Source organism: Pavona decussata, unplaced genomic scaffold, assembly GCF_977016875.1.
Source record: "Pavona decussata unplaced genomic scaffold, jaPavDecu1.1 SCAFFOLD_250, whole genome shotgun sequence".
NCBI classification, from domain to species: Eukaryota; Metazoa; Cnidaria; class Anthozoa; order Scleractinia; family Agariciidae; genus Pavona; species Pavona decussata.
In genome coordinates this window covers 276,334-295,835 of record NW_028145654.1, presented here as the reverse complement: position 1 = coordinate 295,835, position 19,502 = coordinate 276,334, and the positions used below count along the sequence as shown (strand labels likewise).

The window sequence follows — 19,502 nt, the reverse complement described above, 5'->3', positions numbered from 1 at the left end:
CTCTTTTTAGAACTATTTCGCTTATTAATTATCGAGGTCTTTTTCATAGGAACGTAATTTTAAAGACGAAGTGAACGAACGAATGAATTGAAAACAAACATGGTAGCCGGCTGTTTGTTGCTGGATCTGTTTTGCCAGTCGGATTACTTTGTGGTTAAAAGATTACAATTGTGGTTAAAAGATTACAGTTTAAGTCCCCCATTAATAATTTTTCCTGAAAAGCCCCATTGGGGAGGTAACAATAAAGTATGTATGTAAACTATGAGTTAGGTTAAATAAATGCAGATTTCTGATGATATGTGAATGCATACTAGAAATACGAAATCGAGATCTTCATCGCTCGAAGACGAGCCTTCAGAACTGCTATCATGCAGCTGCATAACGTCCAGCAGATCTTTGTAGTCTTGTCTGATTTAAAGAGGGTCAGTGATTTAGTGTTCTGCTCTCATTAGTCAATAAAATCCAACAAACACATCAAAATTCACATCTCACCTTCGAGCAGTAGTCATTTTGTTTTTGAACTAATTTCTTATAATTCACCAGTGCTATCACCCATGGATCTTAAGTCCCAAATATGGGCAGACGGGTAACGTGAAACCGCTAACCGCAAACCGCGGTTTAACGTTTGCAGTAAGATGGCCAAACCTCGATCTTAAGGTCTCTATTAAAGCGTGGTGCCGAGCCTCGCCTATGACTCGTAACTTGCGTGCGGCAAGCAACAAAGAGAATGTGTTTATACTTCTTTCTTTAACCGTGAAACCCCGTAGCCAAGTTGCTAGGTAGCCGCTTATTCACTTAGCCACGTAATCAAAGCAGCGAATAACTTTACTGACATACATGTAATTTGAATTATCACTTCATTTACCTGTTCAATTGACGAGTTCGCACACAATTTTAATCAGAGGGACGACGCAACTAAGACATAGTAAATGACTTTAAATTGTGAAAGTCAATCAATTTTAAGCGGAGTTAATTACAGGAAAAGGTTCAAAATAGGCCTACGCTGCATACATTAACTATAATTTTAGCGGTATTGGCCCCATCCCTAATCAAGGTGGTTTCACAATCAGTAAAAGCGACTTTTGCAAAGTCTGTCGTCACAGTTTAAAGTGTTATCTAAAGCTATGATCGTTGCAAATTGAAGAAATACTTCTACGATCTCAAGGGTCACGCGATGTGATTTTCATAATCCACAGTTTCAACTTCAAGTGAGGCAAAACAGTATCTCTATGATAAAATCACTGCTCCGAGGTTTCTATTTTGAAGCTCAAACCAACGTTTAGGGTATTATCAAAACAAGACTAAGAAGAAAAGAGGTCAGTACGTCTTGTGCAGGTTAAAAGGAAAACACCCTTAAAGATCTAAAAAATTTTAACCATCTTCTACCGTATTAGAAACAACACCCAAGGCACAATACAATTAAACTGACATTGTTAAATCTTCGAAGTTTTGAAATTACTTTTACGCTCTTCAGAGATATAATAATCGCCTCGTTAAGAAATTGAAACTGGGAAACGTTTGAAAAGTTTCCCTTCATTGACCATTCAAGAATATGTTCATCTAAAAAAGTGAGTGATAGCCGTCAGTCAAACCCAATGCTATAGCAAAAAAGATAACATAGACCTAAATCCTTCCATTTACCGAAACTAACGCACAACTTTCCTTTTCGGGACAGATATTCTTTCTAAAAGTTCGGCTTGGACACGCGGAATTGCTCGTTTCAGCAAACATGACACGCGGCAGAAATGAAAACCTTTAAATTAAAGGAACTAGGCTTTGCGGGAAATACCTCTAAAACAGCGGCTACGGTATTCTTCTAAATTCAATGATATACTTCTAAAACAATGCTACGCATACCTCGTTCTTTAAGCGTGATGCCGAGCCTCGCCTATAACTCGTAACTTGCGTGCGGCCAAACAACAAAGAAAATATGTTGATACCTCTTTCTTTAACCGTGAAACCCCGTAGCCAAGTTGCTAGGTAGCCGCTTATTCACTTAGCCACGTAATCAAAGAAGCGAATAACTTTACTGACATACATGTAATTTGAAATATCACTTCATTCACCTGTTCAATTAACGAGTTCACACACAGAGCGCTTTTATCTCCTTGGCGATTTGTTTTTCTTTTACGCCAAATGGATTTAGAAACGACTGTTAGCAAATATTGAAATGGGAAGAAACGAACAACTTAAAGTCGGTATATTCATTTAAGGAGGTTGTTTTCAATTTTGATCGTATTTAATTTAATAGTGTTTGAACGTTTTTACAGTCAATGAATATTTTAGCTTAGTCGAATTCACCAGAGCGCTGGTTGTTAGCCACGCTGTCAAACTGGAATGAACATTTCTTGATACTAAACAAGTTTTTGACAGCCTTCTTTTACCTCCCAACGAATTAATTTTAGCGTGTTCAAGTATGCTGACAAAAATAAGGCACTAACGTTGAGCTCGGTGATCAGACAAATACATATTATGCGATTGTTTCAATATACCGAAGTGGACGTGTAAAATTTCCCCAACTTCTCAATTTGTAAATTAAACAACTTAATTTATATTGCAGAACGAAACTTCGCCTTTGTACAACGGCGAAGTGAATGCCTCTGTATATATTACAGATCATAAAAAGCCGTAATAAATAAGTACAACCCTGCAATTATTACTGTTACGATAGCAATAAGAGAAACTGAAACTGAGCCATTTAGCCTTGTTCCTCGTAGAACTTTCAAAGTTTGCGCCATTTTCAAGCCATTGTTCCGTTTGCTTTGCTCAATAAATCGTGCAAAACGTTACCTTTAGTTTACTCGCGAACTGCTTAACATTCATAATTTTTCACGGGACCGCATGCGGAATACCTTAACAGATAAGTTTATGTTCTGAAGTTGAAATTAAAGAATTACTTATTCTACTTTGTTGTCTAGGTTAGGTCTGTCAGAATCAGTAAAAGAACAATAAAATCATTCGATCAAACACAAAGGTGTGAGAAAATCGGTCTGTTGGTCATCAATGCTTGCCAGAAGAGTTTCATTTGCTTTAATTTCCGTGCGCTACTCATGACTCACACTCCAGTATGTATTTAATTCTCAGTCTTACTTTCAGCAATTTATCAAGTTCAGACAACACAATCTTCACAGAGATATGGACGCGCACAAGTGGACGCGCACGAGTGAAAATTCCCGTCGTTAACAATGACAACAATAATCGCTCTCAAACAAAAAACTTAGGTGCGATAGTCAACTTTGACTGCTAATGATTTGCCGACTGGTGTTGTTGAAAAAGATTACGATATTAAACTATCAAACATTCAGCATATTTCATTAAATTTCTACGAAATAACTAACGACACGAAAAGATTTCTTACGAAGGTCTTTACGCCTGTAACGGTCTTAATTTTGATCAGAGGAACGATGCAACTAAGTTAAAGAAAATGACTTTAAATTTTGAAAGTCAATCAATTTTAAGCGGAGTTAATTACAGAAAAAGCTTCAAAATGGGCGTAAGTTGCATACATTAACTATAATTTTAGCGGTATTGGCCCCATCCCTAACCAAGGTGCTTTAACAATCAGTGAAAACGTCTTTTGCAAAGTCTGTCGTCACAGTTTAAAGTGTTATCTAAAGCTGTAATCGTTGCGAATTGAAGAAATACTTCTACGATCCCAAGGGTCACGCGATGTGATTTTTATAATCCACAGTTTCAACTTCAAGTGAGGCAAAACAGTATCTCTATGATAAAATCACAGCATTACTAATCACTAAATCACTAAATCTTCAAAGTTTTGGGATTAATTTTACGCTCTTTAGAGATATATTAGTCGCCTCGTTTTTGAGAAGTTTCCTTTCATTGGCCATTCTTATGTTCATCTAAAAAGTGAGTGATAGTCAGTCAAACCCAATGCTATAGCAAAAAAGATAACATAGACCTAAATCCTTCCATTTACCGAAATTAACGCACAGCTTTCCCTTCCAGGACAGATATTCTTTCTAAAAGTTCGGCTTGGAAACGCGGAACTGCTCGTTAACATAGACCTAAATCCTTCCATTTACCGAAATTAACGCACAACTTTCCCTTCCAGGACAGATATTCTTTCTAAAAGTTCGGCTTGGACACGCGGAACTGCTCGTTTCAGCAAACATGAAACGCGGCAGAAATAAAAACCTTTAAAGTAAAGAAACTAGGCTTTGCAGGAAATACCTCTAAAACAGTGGCTACGGTATTCTTCTAAATTCAATGATATACTTCTAAACCAATGCTACGCATACCTCGTTCTTTAAGCGTGATGCCGAGCCTCGCCTATAACTCGTAACTTGCGTGCGGCCAAACAACAAAGAAAATAAGTTGATACCTCTTTCTTTAACCGTGAAACCCCGTAGCCAAGTTGCTAGGTAGCCGCTTATTCACTTAGCCACGTAATCAAAGAAGCGAATAACTTTACTGACATACATGTAATTTGAAATATCACTTCATTCACCTGTTCAATTGACGAGTTCGCACACAGAGCGCTTTCATCTCAGTTGGCGATTTGTTTTTCTTTTACGCCAAATGGATTTAGAAACGACTGTTAGCAAATATTGAAATGGGAAAAAAAGAACAACTTAAAGTTGGTATATTCATTTCAGGGGGTTGATTTGAATTTTGATCGTATTTAATTTAATAGTGTTTGAACCTTTTGACAGTCAATGAATATTTTAGCTCAGTCGAATTCATCAGAGCGCTGATTGTTAGCCACATTGTCAAACTGGAATGAACATTTCTTGATACTAAACTAGTTTTTGACAGCCTTCTTTTACCTCCCAACAAATTAATTTTAGCGTGTTCAAGTATGCTGAAAAAAATAAGGCACTAACGTTGACCTCGGTGATCAGACAAACACATATTATGCGATTGTTTCAATATACCAAAGTGGAACAAGTAAAATTTCCCCAAATTCCAAATATGTAAATTAAACAGTTTAATTTATATTGCAGAACGAAACCTGGCCGTTGTACAACGGCGAAGTGAATGCCTCTGTATATATTACTGATCATAAAAAGCCGTAATAAATAAGTACAACCCCGCAATTATTACTGTCACGATAGCAATGAGAGAAACTGAAACTGAGCCATTTAGCCTTGTTCCTCGTAGCGCTTTCAAAGTTTGCGCCATTTTCAAGGCATTGTTCCGTTTGCTTTGAGCAATAAATCGTGCAAAACTTTACCTTTAGTTTACTCGCGAACTGCTTAACATTAATAATTTTTCACGGGACCGCATGCGGAAGACCTTAACAGATAAGTTTATGTTCTGAAGTTTAAATTAAAGAATTGCTTATTCTACTATGTTGTCTAGGTTAGGTCTGTCAGCATCAGTAAACGAACAAAAAAATCATTCGATCAAAGAAAGGTGTGAGAAAATCGGTCTGTTGGTCATCAATGCTTGCCATAAGAGTTTCATTTGCTTTTATTTCTGTGTGCTACTCATGACTCATACTCCAGTATGAATTTAATTCTCAGACTTATTTTCAGCAATTTGTCAAGTTCAGGCAACACAATCTTCACAGAGATATGGCCGCGCACCAGCGGACGCGCACGAGAGAAAATGTGCCTCACTAACAATTACAAAAATAAACGCTCTCAAACAAAAAATTTAGGTGCGATAAAGTCAACTTTGACTGCTAATGGTTTGCCGACTGGTGTTGTTGAAAAACATTACGTTATTAAACTATCAAACTTTCAGCATATTTCATTAAATTTCTACGAAATAACTAACGACTCGAAAAGATTTCTTACGAAGGTCTTTACGCCTTTAACGGTCTTAATTTTGATCAGAGTAACGATGCAACTAAGACATAGAAAATGACTTTAAATTTTGAAAGTCAATCAATTTTAAGCGGAGTTAATTACAGAAAAAGCTTCAAAATGGGCGTAAGTTGCATACATTAACTATAATTTTAGCGGTATTGGCCCCATCCCTAATCAAGGTGGTTTCACAATCAGTAAAAACGTCTTTTGCAAAGTCTGTCGTCACAGTTTAGAGTGTTATCTAAAGCTATGATCGTTGCGAATTGAAGAAATACTTCTACGATCCCAAGGGTCACGCGATGTGATTTTTATAATCCACAGTTTGAACTTAAAGTGAGGCAAATTAGTATCTCTATGATAAAATCACGGCATTACTAATCACTAAATCACTAAATCTTCAAAGTTTTGGGATTACTTTTACGCTCTTCAGAGATATATTAGTCGCCTCGTTAAGAAATTGAAACAGTGGGAATGTTTGAGAAGTTTTCTTTTTGTTGACCAATCAAGATTATGTTCATCTAAAGAGTGAGTGATAGACCGTCAAACCCAATCCTATTGCAAAAATGATAACATAGACTTAAATCCTTCAATTTACCGAAATTAACGCACAGCTTTCCCTTCCAGGACAGATATTCTTTCCAAAAGTTCGACTTGGACACGTGGCCGAACTACTCGTTTCAGCAAACATGAAAACGCGGTAGACATGAAAACCTTCAAATTAAAGGAACTATGCTTTGCTAGAAATAACTCTAAAACAATGGCTACGGTACTCTTCTAAATTCAATGATATACTTCTAAAACAATCGGCTACGCATACCTCGTTCTTTAAGCGTGATGCCGAGCCTCGCCTACAACTCGTAACTTGCGTGCGCCAAACAACAAAGAAAATATGTTGATACCTCTTTCTTTAACCGTGAAACCCCGTAGCCAAGTTGCTAGGTAGCCGCTTATTCACTTAGCCACGTAATCAAAGAAGCGAATAACTTTACTGACATACACGTAATTTGAAATATCACTTCATTCACCTGTTCAATTGACGAGTTCGCACACAGAGCGCTTTTATCTCCTTGGCGATTTGCTTTTCTTTTACGCCAAATGGATTTAGAAACGACTGTTAGCAAATATTGAAATGGGAAAAAAAGAACAACTTAAAGTTGGTATATTCATTTAAGGAGGTTGCTTTCAATCTTGATCGTATTTAATTTAATAGTGTTTGAACGTTTTGACAGTCAATGAATATTTTAGCTCAGTCGAATTCACCAGAGCGCTGATTGTTAGCCACATTGTCAAACTGGAATGAACATTTCTTGATACGAAACTAGTTTTTGACAGCCTCCTTTTACCTCCCAACAAATTAATTTTAGCGTGTTCAAGTATGCTGACAAAAATAAGGCACTAACGTTGAGCTCGGTGATCAGACAAACACATATTATGCGATTGTTTCAATACACCGAAGTGGAACGTGTAAAATTTCCCCAACTTCCCAATATGTAAATTAAACAACTTAATGTATATTGCAGAACGAAACCTCGCCGTTGTACAACGGCGAAGTGAATGCCGCTGTATATATTACTGATCATAAAAAGCCGTAATAAATAAGTACAACCCCGCAATTATTACTGTCACGATAGCAATGAGGGAAACTGAATCTGAGCCATTTAGCCTTGTTCCTCGTAGCGCGTTCAAAGTTTGCGCCATTTTCAAGCCATTGTTCCGTTTGCTTTGAGCAATAAATCGTGCAAAACGTTACCTTTAGTTTACTCGCGAACTACTTAACATTAATAATTTTTCACGGGACCGCATGCGGAATACCTTAACAGATAAGTTTATGTTCTGAAGTTTAAATTAAAGAATTACTTATTCTACTATGTTATCTAGGTTAGGTCTGTCAGCATCAGTAAAAGAACAATAAAATTATTCGATCAAAAAAAGGTGTGAGAAAATCGGTCTGTTGGTCATCAATGCTTGCCATAAGAGTTTCATTTGCTTTTATTTCTGTGCGCTACTCATGACTCACACTCCAGGATGTGTTGAATTCGCAGTCTTTTTTCAGCAATTTATCGAGTTCAGGCAACACAATCTTCACAGAATTGGGGCCGCGCACCAGTGGACGGCCACGAGAGAAAATGTGCCTCGCTAACAATTACAAAAATAAACGCTCTCAAACAAAAAACTTAGGTGCGATAAAGTCAACTTTGACTGCTAATGGTTTACCGACTGGTGTTGTTGAAAAAAATTACGATATTAAACTATCAAACATTCAGCATATTTCATTAAATTTCTACGAAATAACTAACGACTCGAAAAGATTTCTTACGAAGGTCTTTACGCCTTTAACGGTCTTAATTTTGATCAGAGGAACGATGCAACTAAGTTAAAGAAAATGACTTTAAATTTTGAAAGTCAATCAATTTTAAGCGGAGTTAATTACAGGAAAAGCTTCAAAATGGGCGTAAGTTGCATACATTAACTATAATTTTAGCGGTATTGGCCCCATCCCTAACCAAGGTGGTTTCACAATCAGTGAAAACGTCTTTTGCAAAGTCTGTCGTCACAGTTTAGAGTGTTATCTAAAGCTATGATCGTTGCGAATTGAAGAAATACTTCTACGATCTCAAGGGTCACGTGATGTGATTTTTATAATCCACAGTTTGAACTTAAAGTGAGGCAAATTAGTATCTCTATGATAAAATCACGGCATTACTAATCACTAAATCACTAAATCTTCAAAGTTTTGGGATTACTTTTACGCTCCTCAGAGATATATTAGTCGCCTCGTTAAGAAATTGAAACAGTGGGAATGTTTGAGTTTTCTTTTTATTGACCAATCAAGATTATGTTCATCTAAAGAGTGAGTGATAGACCGTCAAACCCAATCCTATTGCAAAAATGACAACATAGACTTAAATCCTTCAATTTACCGAAATTAACGCACAGCTTTCCCTTCCAGGACAGATATTTTTTCCAAAAGTTCGACTTGGACACGCGGAACTACTCATAGCAGCAAACATGAAACGGCGGTAGACATGAAAACCTTCAAATTAATGGAACTATGCTTTGCTAGAAATAACTCTAAAACAATGGCTACGGTATTCTTCTAAATTCAATAATATACTTCTAAAACAATGCTACACATACCTTGTTCTTTAGGCGTGATGCCGAGCCTCGCCTACAACTCGTAACTTGCGTGGGGCAAACAACAAAGAAAATATGTTGATACCTCTTTCTTTAACCGTGAAAGTTGCTAGGTAGCCGCTTATTCATTTAGCCACGTAATCAAAGAAGCGAATAACTTTACTGACATACATGAAATTTGAAATATCACTTCATTGACCTGTTGACTTGACGAGTTCGCACACAGAGCGCTTTTATCTCCTTGGGGATTTGTTTTTCTTTTACAGCAAATGGAATTTAAGAAACGATTGTTAGCAAATATCGAAATGGGAAGGTACGAACAACTTAAAGTCGGACATTCATTTAAGGAGGTTGCTTTCAATTTTGATCGTATTTAAATTAATAGTGTTTGAACTTTTTGAGAGTCAATGAATATTTTAGCTCAGTCGAATGATGAAACAAACACATATAATGCGATGGTTTCAATATACCGAATGAGTCAAAATTCGCCAATTTCGCAATATGTAAATTAAACAACTTACTTAATATATACTGCAAAACGAAACCTTGCCGTTGTACAACGGCGAAGTGAATGTCTCTCTATATTTTACAGATCATAAAAAGCCGTAATAAATAAGTATAACCCCGCAATCATTACTGTCACGATAGCAATGAGAGAAACTGACACTGAGCCATGTAGCCTTGTTCCTCGTAGCGCTTTCAAAGTTTGCGCCATTTTCACGCCATTGTTCCGTTTGCTTTGAGCAAGGTTGGTTGGTTGGTTTCAAGGTCCTTCGTTTTTCAACTCGCTAAGTCGTGAAATTCAAAACAGTGAAACTATCAGTTTGTTTGGCAAAAGACTTAAAAAATTCCTTCTATCTAAGTTAAATTGACTCTTTGTTGAGCTACACACCTTTTCTTTACCTTTTCTTTTTTTTCTTCCTTTCCTTTTTTTTTTTTTTGTTTTTTTTTTTTTCTTCTTTAAAAAAGAAAAAATTTAATTGGAAATTTCAATCAGTACCCTTAACTTCTATGGTTTATCCAATAGTTCTAGGAAGCCTATAGTTAATAAGCTTCCGGCTTCTATATAGGCTTCCTAGCCTTTAACACATTTAATATTGTAAATAGTCAAGTATGAATATTGTAATAGTAAGAATATTGTGTGTCGTCTATAATGTATTTATGTTGTATTTTTTTGTTAATGGCAAATAAAATTGAATTGAATTGAATTGAATTGAATTGAGCAAGCAATCGTGCAAAACTTTACCTTTAGTTTACTCGCCAACTGCTTAACATTAATAGTTTTCCACGGGCCCGTATGCGGAATACCTTAACAGATAAGTTTATGCTCTGAAGTTTAAATTAAAGAATTGCTTATTTTACTAGGTTGTCTAGGTTAGGTCTGTCAGCATCAGTAAAAGAACAATAAAATCATTCCATCGAAAAAAGGTGTGAGAAAATCGGTCTGTTGGTCACCAATGCTTGCCATATTAAGAGTTTCATTTGCTTTTAATTCCGTTCGCTACTCATGACTCGCACTGCAGTATGTATTAAATTCTGTCTTATTTTCAGCAATTTATTGAGTTCAGACAAGACAATCTTCACAGAGATATGGACGTGCACCAGTGGACGCGCACGAGAGAAAATGCGCGTTACTAACAATGACAACAATAAAATCTCTCAAACAAAATAAACGGTGCGAAACTGTCACCGTTGACTGCTAACGGTCTGCCGACTGGTGTTGTTGAAATACCCTACGATATTAAACTATCAAACATTCAGCAAATTATCCAGCGAAAAAGAAGTTCAGACAATGTTATTTCCAACAAACATCGATCCGTAAAATGTGTTTTCTGGATTGTGTGCGCGTGCGACGAAAATGGCTCACGAAATTCTCTTTCAACAAAGCCAAGCGACTTTTTTCTGGTGTTGTAAACTCATATGTTTTTGGTTAAAAAGAATTGAATTATCAGCTATGAAAACAAGAGCCAAGTTTTGTCAAATAGATACGAGCGTGAGCAACGAGCGTGCGACTTCATCACGCTCTTTACCGTGTTTCCGATGACTTATGGAAGTGTATCATTACCGAGGAACGAAACCTCAATCAAAAGCACGAATTGTGTTGAAATGAGTTGTTTTACGTTTCTCGATGTCCTGACGGTAATTTAACTGGTGCAATTTCAGTCTTAGAAAGGACGGAACTATACAAAAAACATCGCGCTTACAATCAGTTCACTGCGCAACCGTGAGACAATGCAGCTACTCACCCACCCTACGTCGTCCCTAGACCCCCATTAGTTGATAAAATGTCATCACCGACAATTTGCCGATTGTCTCCGATTTAAGCGCGAACGGCATACAATTGAAGAATCCCTTAAAATGAGAAACAAAAGCCCTATTGTCTTCTAAAAAGTCAGCCATAAAAATAAGCAAAGCTTGATACGTTCGGGAATTTCCGATAGAACGAACGTAACTGGTAAAAGAGCGTACCTAGTATTCATCATTTCCTGATTTTTCCTTTGACTCCATTGGCTAATCGGGTAAACAACTGGAGTCTCGTAATAGTTGTCTCTACAGCAAAGAACCATAATGACACGATTAAATCAACTGTTTAACAAACCGATGGCAGTTTTCTATGGTCTACTCTCTTATAGCCCATAAAACGACGTCATAAAATGTTCAAAACTTAAGTAGAACCACGAGCCGGCGAGTGGTTTCACTGCCAAGTTTTGAACATTTTAAGGCGTCATTTTATGGTCTATAAGAGCATAGATCATAGAAAACTGCCGTCGATTTGTTTTTTACAATAAAATGGAAAGAGTACGAGCGGAGTTGATTTATATTCCGTTCAGAAAGCACGCGCGTTACATCTGACGTCATTTTTTAGTCTGTAGTCTTGTAGACTATAGCTACGAGCCAATCAGCGCGCGGGAATTCTGACAGTTATTGTAAAGTAAATAATAGGTCTGGAGGCCACTCAAAACGAAGGTTTCATTTTTAGATTGTATTCAGTGATGAATTGTTATGGAATCTTCTACTCGGAAGTTATAGTTTATTCGGCTTTGCTTCTTACTTTGTTTGGTCCTTATGTTCTTTTGAATGTCTTTAAGCACCTAAAAAGAAGCTTGATCAACCTAATATGTAAAAGTATCGAAAATTATTCCATGATACGCGAAAAGATTTTATTGTCATAATGGGCCATTCTGATTAGAGTTGTATGCTTAGTAACCTGGTCTTGGAGTTGTCTTTTTTCTGACTCCTTTGACTAATCTTCGTCCGTGATTTGCGTGTATGACGTCATCGCAACAATTGAGCGAAAGCGCTGTTTTTGACTTACCTCGACATCCATATCCCCGTCATATTTTGTCAAGAGCATGGTATTTTGGCCGCTTATCATCAATTTATGGTTCCACGATTCATTAGAAGTGAACGGATAGCTTGTAATCAGACTGCACGAAGACAGCTTTCTTACTTCTTCTTTGTTGAGAAGGGAACTCTTGCTATCACCGCATAGGATATCGGCAGCAGTAAAAGTTTTAGGTTTGCACCTGGACTTCACTGAAAATAAATCAAGATTCTCCAGTCGGAAATCTTTAGAACCTCTTTTTGTGAAGCGCAAATGTTTTTGGCCCCATTCCGCAATCCTTGCTTCACACCCCCCACCCCCATCCACCGTTTTTACTCCTAAAAAGCTGCCACGGCAACTTGTTGAATTTTTCGACTTCTGGTTGCTTATTTGAGGGCGTTGCTCTTTCAGGCAAGCGCTAGTTAAAAACCCATTAAAATGATTTTTTCGTCAAAACATAACTATATTTTATATCTGGGTAACAAAACAAAAACATTAAGCAATCTGTCTCAAACCTGGAGGTCTCTCCCATACGTCAGTATACCTTCTGTGTACGCGTACGTGATGTATTTAACAATTATTCCACGAGCGCGCGTTGGATATTTATGGGTTAGAGACTGTTGTGAGTGTTTTGTTGACAAATACACTCACGCGCTGACCGTACAATGAACGAGAAATTTTCAATACTGCACGAGGCCTTCTTAGGCCGAGTGCAGTATTGAAAATTTCGAGTTCATTGTACAGTCAGCAAGTGCTTGTATTTGTAAACAAAGACGAGCTAACAGTCTCTAACCCTTTTAATATGCGATCTAAATTCACTGCAGGCGATACACGTTAAAGGGAAAACATAAAACGATAACAATTATCATGATAAGACAATTTTATATAAATAAAAAATCCGTAAATAAGTACAGGTGTATTTCAATAATAAACAAATTACAATTCATAAATACCCTGTACACAAGTCACTGATGATTTTAGGGATTTCCTCTTCTCCAACCTGTGCAAACCTCGAAGCCATTTGCAATAACTCACGATTTTCATGAGTTATCGCCAACACTGCACTTTCTGAATCTGGTGTCGTGACGTAAATGAAAATCACGTGATCGATTTTAGCCAATGGGCGGGCGCGTATTTTGATAGAGAACTCAGATCGTATATTAAGGGATGATAGATAGCCAACGAGGCGCGTAGCGCCGAGTTGGCTATAATCATCTCATATCCAACATGCGCCAGTGGAATAATTGTTTTATTAAAAACGATCAAGAAATACTGCTAGATCTTACTGATTTTGCTGTGCAAGAATAACCGACAGAAAATTTAGTGGTCGCCATTTCTCGGCCATGGTATAATGGCTCATATACCATGGCCGCAAATCCAATCAAATCCCTCGAATTGCAATATTCAATGATTCAGTTTTTAATAAATATATCTTATTCGATGGTTTTACATATAATACGCGCAGATATTTTGCGAGTTGTCGAGCAACGAGCAAAATGTCCGCGGGTATTATATGGAAAACCATCGAATAAGAGATTTATTATTCCACTACAAAAATATTTTGTTATTTTGGCTTTTCTTTTCTAGAAAGTGTTGAACTACACCTGGCATTTTGTATCTGTCCATCAGTTTCGGCGCGTGAGAATGACGTAAACAACACAGAAAGCCAGTGAAATATCCTTGTTTGTATTCGCTCTGTTAAAAACCGGTCAAACCAGGACACTACAGTAAATTGCGGTCTTATATTTCGCGCGTTCTCTTGACCTTATTTGCTGAAATGACATAATAGTGGAATAACAAACGGACGTATTATGCCACCTAATATATTTATTATTTCACACAGTTCAGGTTAGTTAAGATCCTGCGATAATTGAACTGAGCCAGTCGTCCTGTTCTGTCCTCATTTTGGAAACTCTGTCTAATTTCAGTTCCCCTTAGTTTTTCGCTATAGTCTTTATTATAACTTCTACATCTTAGTTTGTTGTAAAGCTTAAGAGATTTCGGACATCACTGAAAACGCCATCTTCTGTTTATATACATCTCAAAGTGTGGTTTATTAAAATGGCGACATGAACATTACCTAACATAAGCATAGAATTACTCTACGTACAGGACTCAACACTCCGTCACTAAAAGAAAAAGGTGCAATTTGAAGTTCAGTGAATAACATCTTACTTTTTCACATGTAGATATGAACTTCCACAGAAGTTCTTGCAATTCGAGTTCAGTAAAATAAATATAGTAACCTTTAAAACGTAATTCTACGTTGTATCGGTCTCTGCTTCTTTTATCAGTAAAAGAATGCTGTTTAGGAATAAATTATCATTTGTTCGGTTCTGTTAACGGTAAGACATCAAAGACATCACCGCTAAGTGAGGTACATTTAGTCGAATTTTGACCATTCGGCCCGATCTGTTCGCCATTTTTAAATTTCGATTTTTCGTCGCGAATCAGAACGATAAGGTGACTAGGTCTCCACTCCTGGTTAAAAGAGCTGCATTTCCAACTCGTTAGCAGAAGTTGATAAATTAGAACGGCAGAAGAGCTAGGAGATAAGTTATTAATTATTAAAATGCACTTTTGGTAAATATGTTTTCATCACTCCAAAGTCGATTGAACTCGATGGGCTTCACTATGGACTGGTCTATACACATCGAAAATTAAGATTTTTACAAGCGCGTGTTTTTCTCCACACGAATGTTTTGGGGGTTTATTATTATTAATATTATTATTATTATTATTATTATTATTATTATTATTATTATTATTATTATTATTATTATTATTATTATTATTATATCTTTGAGCACCAATTGGAAATTTTAAATGGGAGGTTTTATTTCCTCTTTTTATTGTGCCCGTTACAATTCACACAAGTTAAATTGAAACTTGCTGTTAGATGAAAGTAAAGTTTCTTTTTGTTTTTATTTTCTCTGGTCGGTGTAAATTGAAAGTTAAATTTGCTTTCGTTCCTTCATAAACTTGACAAACTGTTTTCATAAGAAGTTCTGTTTTGCCTTTCTCACGAGAAATGAAGATTCTAGAATTAATCGCTTTTCTCCCAATTTTGGGAGCTAATTGGCATAGCCAGCTTTCGTCCTTAAAGGGAGAATATCGCGGAGAAAACGGCTTCGAAAAAAAATAAGTAATTTGTCTGTTTTCTTGTGAATTTGCTACTCCTTCTATTAACTATGGTATGGTATGGTAACTTTATTTATACACGGTATTTCCTTCAGGTATATTTACATTCAAGTATAGACTCACTACCTAACGAGACTAGAATCTAAGATAAAAACTAAAATAATAAAGATAAAAAGAAAACACCTGCTTTTCAGGGAGGCCGTGTGTAAAAATGACATATCGCTTATTTGAATTATTTCACAATCGAAATTAAGGTCCCTTCATTTATACCATTTATGAAAACGGCAAGTTTACCGGTAAAACGGTGCTTTTAAGGGAACACCACACGAGATTGATAACAAGAAAACCGCGAATCGAGGTAGATAGTTATTCTCTACTACTCGACAGGTTATAAAGACACTTTTAGCCTAATAGTCTAGCTATTTTTTTGTTTTCTGTATAAACTTTATTGGCATTTATGCTAACATGCTTTTGAGGCTCTAAAATATCCCTCTCTCATCTTCAGTTACTTAAACCATTACTTTTATATAATCTAGAATTAAAACAAGGGTATGGTATTGTACCGAATTTTATTTCGTGTTATTCGCCATTTACTGTTTAATAATACAAGCATTAAACTTTGACCAAACTATGATAAATATCTTAATAATTAACTCGATGAGCAAAGGAGGTTTCTGACTGTGTCTTTTGCTGCCTGTCTCACTTCTTTGATCTTCCAGCAATAAATGATTGGGTTTAACGAGGAGTTTAGAAAAACTAACGTCGCTGCAAAAGCCCTAGCAATGAAAACGGACGGCGTTACCCCGCTTTCAAGGATCAAGATATCCACTATTCCCTGTGGTAGATAACACAAAAGTAATGTTAACTGCACCCACAGTGCACTGGACACTGTCTTTCTGTATCGCGCTACGTTCAATGGTATTCCTTGCCTTGGTTGTCCTTGAGTAATGTTGCCTTGTGTTTGAACTTGGTTGTAGCGAAGCGTCAAGAAAATTTTTCCGTAAGAGAAGATTGAGATAAGTAAACAAACTAGTATTACTATGTAGGTATACCATAACGTTAAACTTACACTAAATAAGGGTATTGTAGAACCGAGAATAGACACAACCCAAAAAAGAGTTACCGCCAGGTAGATCCGCTTTAACGTTACAACTTGTCTATATCTAAGCCCTAACAACAGGGCGAGAAGTCTGTCCACGCTTATTGCGGTCATTGTAAACAAAGACACTGCGCATAAAATATAGGTTGCAGTTTGAAAAGCGCCAAATGCGTAGCGACATATAAGCCATTGTTCTGTCAGGGCAGATAGCAAATAGGTGACAGCAAGAGGTTCTGCAATGAGACCAACACAAAGATCAGTTGTTGCTAAGCTGCGAAGCAGGAGTTTGGACGGAGCATGAAGTGAAGACACCTTGTGAAGGGCAGCAAGGATCAGAGTATTCCCCAGAAATGCGGTAATGGAAAGAAAACTGTGAAACAATAAAAGGGATATCAGCTGGTTGTGTATTCCTCCAGTAAATTCTGTTGAACAATACAGGTCTAAGAATGACTTGTGCTTTGCGTCTCCAGTGAAGTTTTTTATCGCCATGTGTTCGTAGTGCAACACAGAAGGAGCTCAGTTTATGTCGTGGTTTTTTGACAACCAACGTTTTAACATCACAAGTTTATCAAATTAACTGCGGCAAACTTTAACCTATTTTATGAATTTTACATGAAGCATCTTAGGTTTTATGAGATGAAACATTGCAGAAGCTGTAAATTTCTTTTCTTCAAATTTTCAAAGATTTAGATTCGGTATAGAGACCATGTTCTCTGATCAGAAAACGTACACCGAAACAATCCTTGAGTGCACCTAACACCTTGAAAGAAGTCGACATTTTTAACCAACCTAAATGATGATGAAATATCATGGAGGTGGAGCTACATCATTTTTTCATAAACTAAAGAGGAGCTGAAGATTTAATTTGCGGTTCAGCGAATGACGTTTAATTTACTCATGCACCTGTTCATAAACAGTTGTTGAAAAATAATTAAAATGCGCTCCCAAAAAACTAATAGCTCTTTGTAAACTTATTCATTGTCGAAAACTCCAAAAAATAATACCCTCAAGGTACACGAAAACAATTCACTACATTAAATATTCATCGTGAACTGAAATTACACAGAACTTCCGAAATGATGGCAGAACATGTACAGGACGGATTGGCTCAGCCCAATTATCGCCGCTGGTCTTAATCAACGCTATGTGAAAAAACAAATGTGAGGTGGCATCGTGAGTCCGTGTACATCACGTATATAGATACGGATACTGAAGTATGGAAAAACCTCACAAGATAAAAATATATATGTATTTTTGACATCGTCAGGAGTCGATCCCTCAACCTCCCAGTTTTGGACAGCTTGCTGAATGTTTTGGTTTTTTTTACGCGAAAATAAAGATAGATATATTTTTTTTATTATTTATTTATGCTATTTTTTTTACTTTTCCTGACGTTTTACAGATATTATTTTACACAGTTAGACAATTCTTGATAAGCCAGGAGTCCCAAGAAAGTCAAGCTTTCAGAAAGATCCCAGCAGTAATATTTCTATTTAGTTATTAAAAAAGCCGTACATAGTTATATATCACTAATATCAGGGACTGGTGAGTTAAATTAATGATTTGTTTTAATATTCTGAATTTTAACAACTTCTTTAAAAGTTTATAAATGTTCCCAACCCACGAAATCAAACCCGACAACAAAGTATTATGTGGGGGAAAGGAGTTAGAGATGAAGTATTCGAGTTCCTCGTAGAAACCACTCTGGGACAAAATAGGTCAGGTACTTGGCAACGACATGTCCTAATCCTCTGATGTCAGACGGTCCTAATCCCCAGGCTACTGAGAGGTCCAAATTCCCAGGCTACTGAGAGGTCCTGATCCTCTGATGTCAGAGGGACCTAATCCCCAGCCAACTGAGAGATCTTAATCCTATCTCTTCTTTCTATGGGGTCCTAATCCCCAGGCCACTGAGACCGCCAATATTCGATATTCCATAGCGCCAAAATTATGCAAATTAAAGAAACAAGTTCTTTCTGGGTGGACTCCGTTTTCCAATATAAATTTAATTAAAAAGATAGTTAAACTTGGAACTCAACAACGTCAAAAGTTTACCCAATAGCATCTTTTGAGGTGCTGTTTTCGCCTTATTTTCTCCATGATCGTTTTGAAAACCCAGGCCAAATGATTAAAGACTTGGCAGCCATTTTCTAATAAAGTGTATCCTGGGTTCAAGGGACTTTTCATGCGCGGTTTTCGTTTAGGTCAAGTCTTTGTTTTGGTCCCGCGCGAAATAGCCTCCCACGCAGACGTTCTTAGGGTTCGTCACGCGTTCCTGCCCCACGAACGTCAGCTAAAACGAACAGCCACTTCCGTTCGTCGGCAAATTGCCTTTGTCTGAATAGACCAATCAGCATTGACTCATTATGACAAGTAAAGCCAATCACATACTGCGAAACAACGGAAATCATCACCAGTGGAGATATTTTCGCTTCCGGACGTGCGATTGAAATTTTTCCTTCCACAACAATCTGGAGTGTTTTGATAATAACGAAATAAGCCTCAACCTTGTTCGGTATATAGCAAGCATTTTTCGGCCGTTAACTTGTTCGGTTGTTATATACCGATACGGATTCGGCCGTTATCCCAAATGAGTTAACGGCCGAGTCTCGATCAGTACAAAGAATAATGATACAATTTAATTAATACTATATACCGAGACAAACCCGGCCGTTATCCCAAATGAGTTAACGGCCGAATTTCGTTAGGTATAATTTACCGATCCAAATTCGGCCGTTATCCCAATTGACTTAACGGCCGAATTTCGTTCGGTGTATAATAGGAAACCCAAATTCGGCCGTTATCCCAATTGACTTAACGGCCGAATTTCGTTCGGCATATAATAGGAAACCCAAATTCGGCCGTTATCCCAAATGACTTAACGGCCGAATTTCGTTCGGTATATAATAGGAAACACGAATTCGGCCGTTATCCCAAATGACTTAACGGCCGAATTTCGTTCGGTATATAATAGGAAACACGAATTCGGCCGTTATCCCAAATGACTTAACGGCCGAATTTCGTTCGG

The 19,502-nt window shown here is 37.1% G+C and overlaps 2 protein-coding genes across 4 annotated transcripts in view; both read right to left on the bottom strand.

Moving 5' to 3' along the window:
• Nucleotides 1-6,682, bottom strand: part of LOC146456997 (polyunsaturated fatty acid 5-lipoxygenase-like) — a 52,361-nt gene extending 45,679 nt beyond the window's left edge. For 2 of the 3 annotated variants that reach the window (XM_085092454.1, XM_085092459.1), the window contains exon 1: nucleotides 1,858-2,012. The gene's annotated coding sequence lies outside the window, so the exon portion shown is untranslated. Of the gene's footprint in view, nucleotides 1-1,857; nucleotides 2,013-6,591 lie in introns of those variants that run through there. The other variant, XM_085092457.1, reaches the window with a different exon arrangement.
• Nucleotides 6,683-15,925: 9,243 nt separating this feature from the next.
• Nucleotides 15,926-17,152, bottom strand: LOC146456996 (adenosine receptor A3-like). Its single transcript, XM_085092463.1, has one exon. The coding sequence runs from the start codon at nucleotides 16,961-16,963 to the stop codon at nucleotides 16,025-16,027; it is 939 nt and encodes a 312-aa protein (XP_084948589.1). The 5' UTR covers nucleotides 16,964-17,152; the 3' UTR covers nucleotides 15,926-16,024.
• Between the last annotated feature and the right edge of the window lie 2,350 nt (nucleotides 17,153-19,502).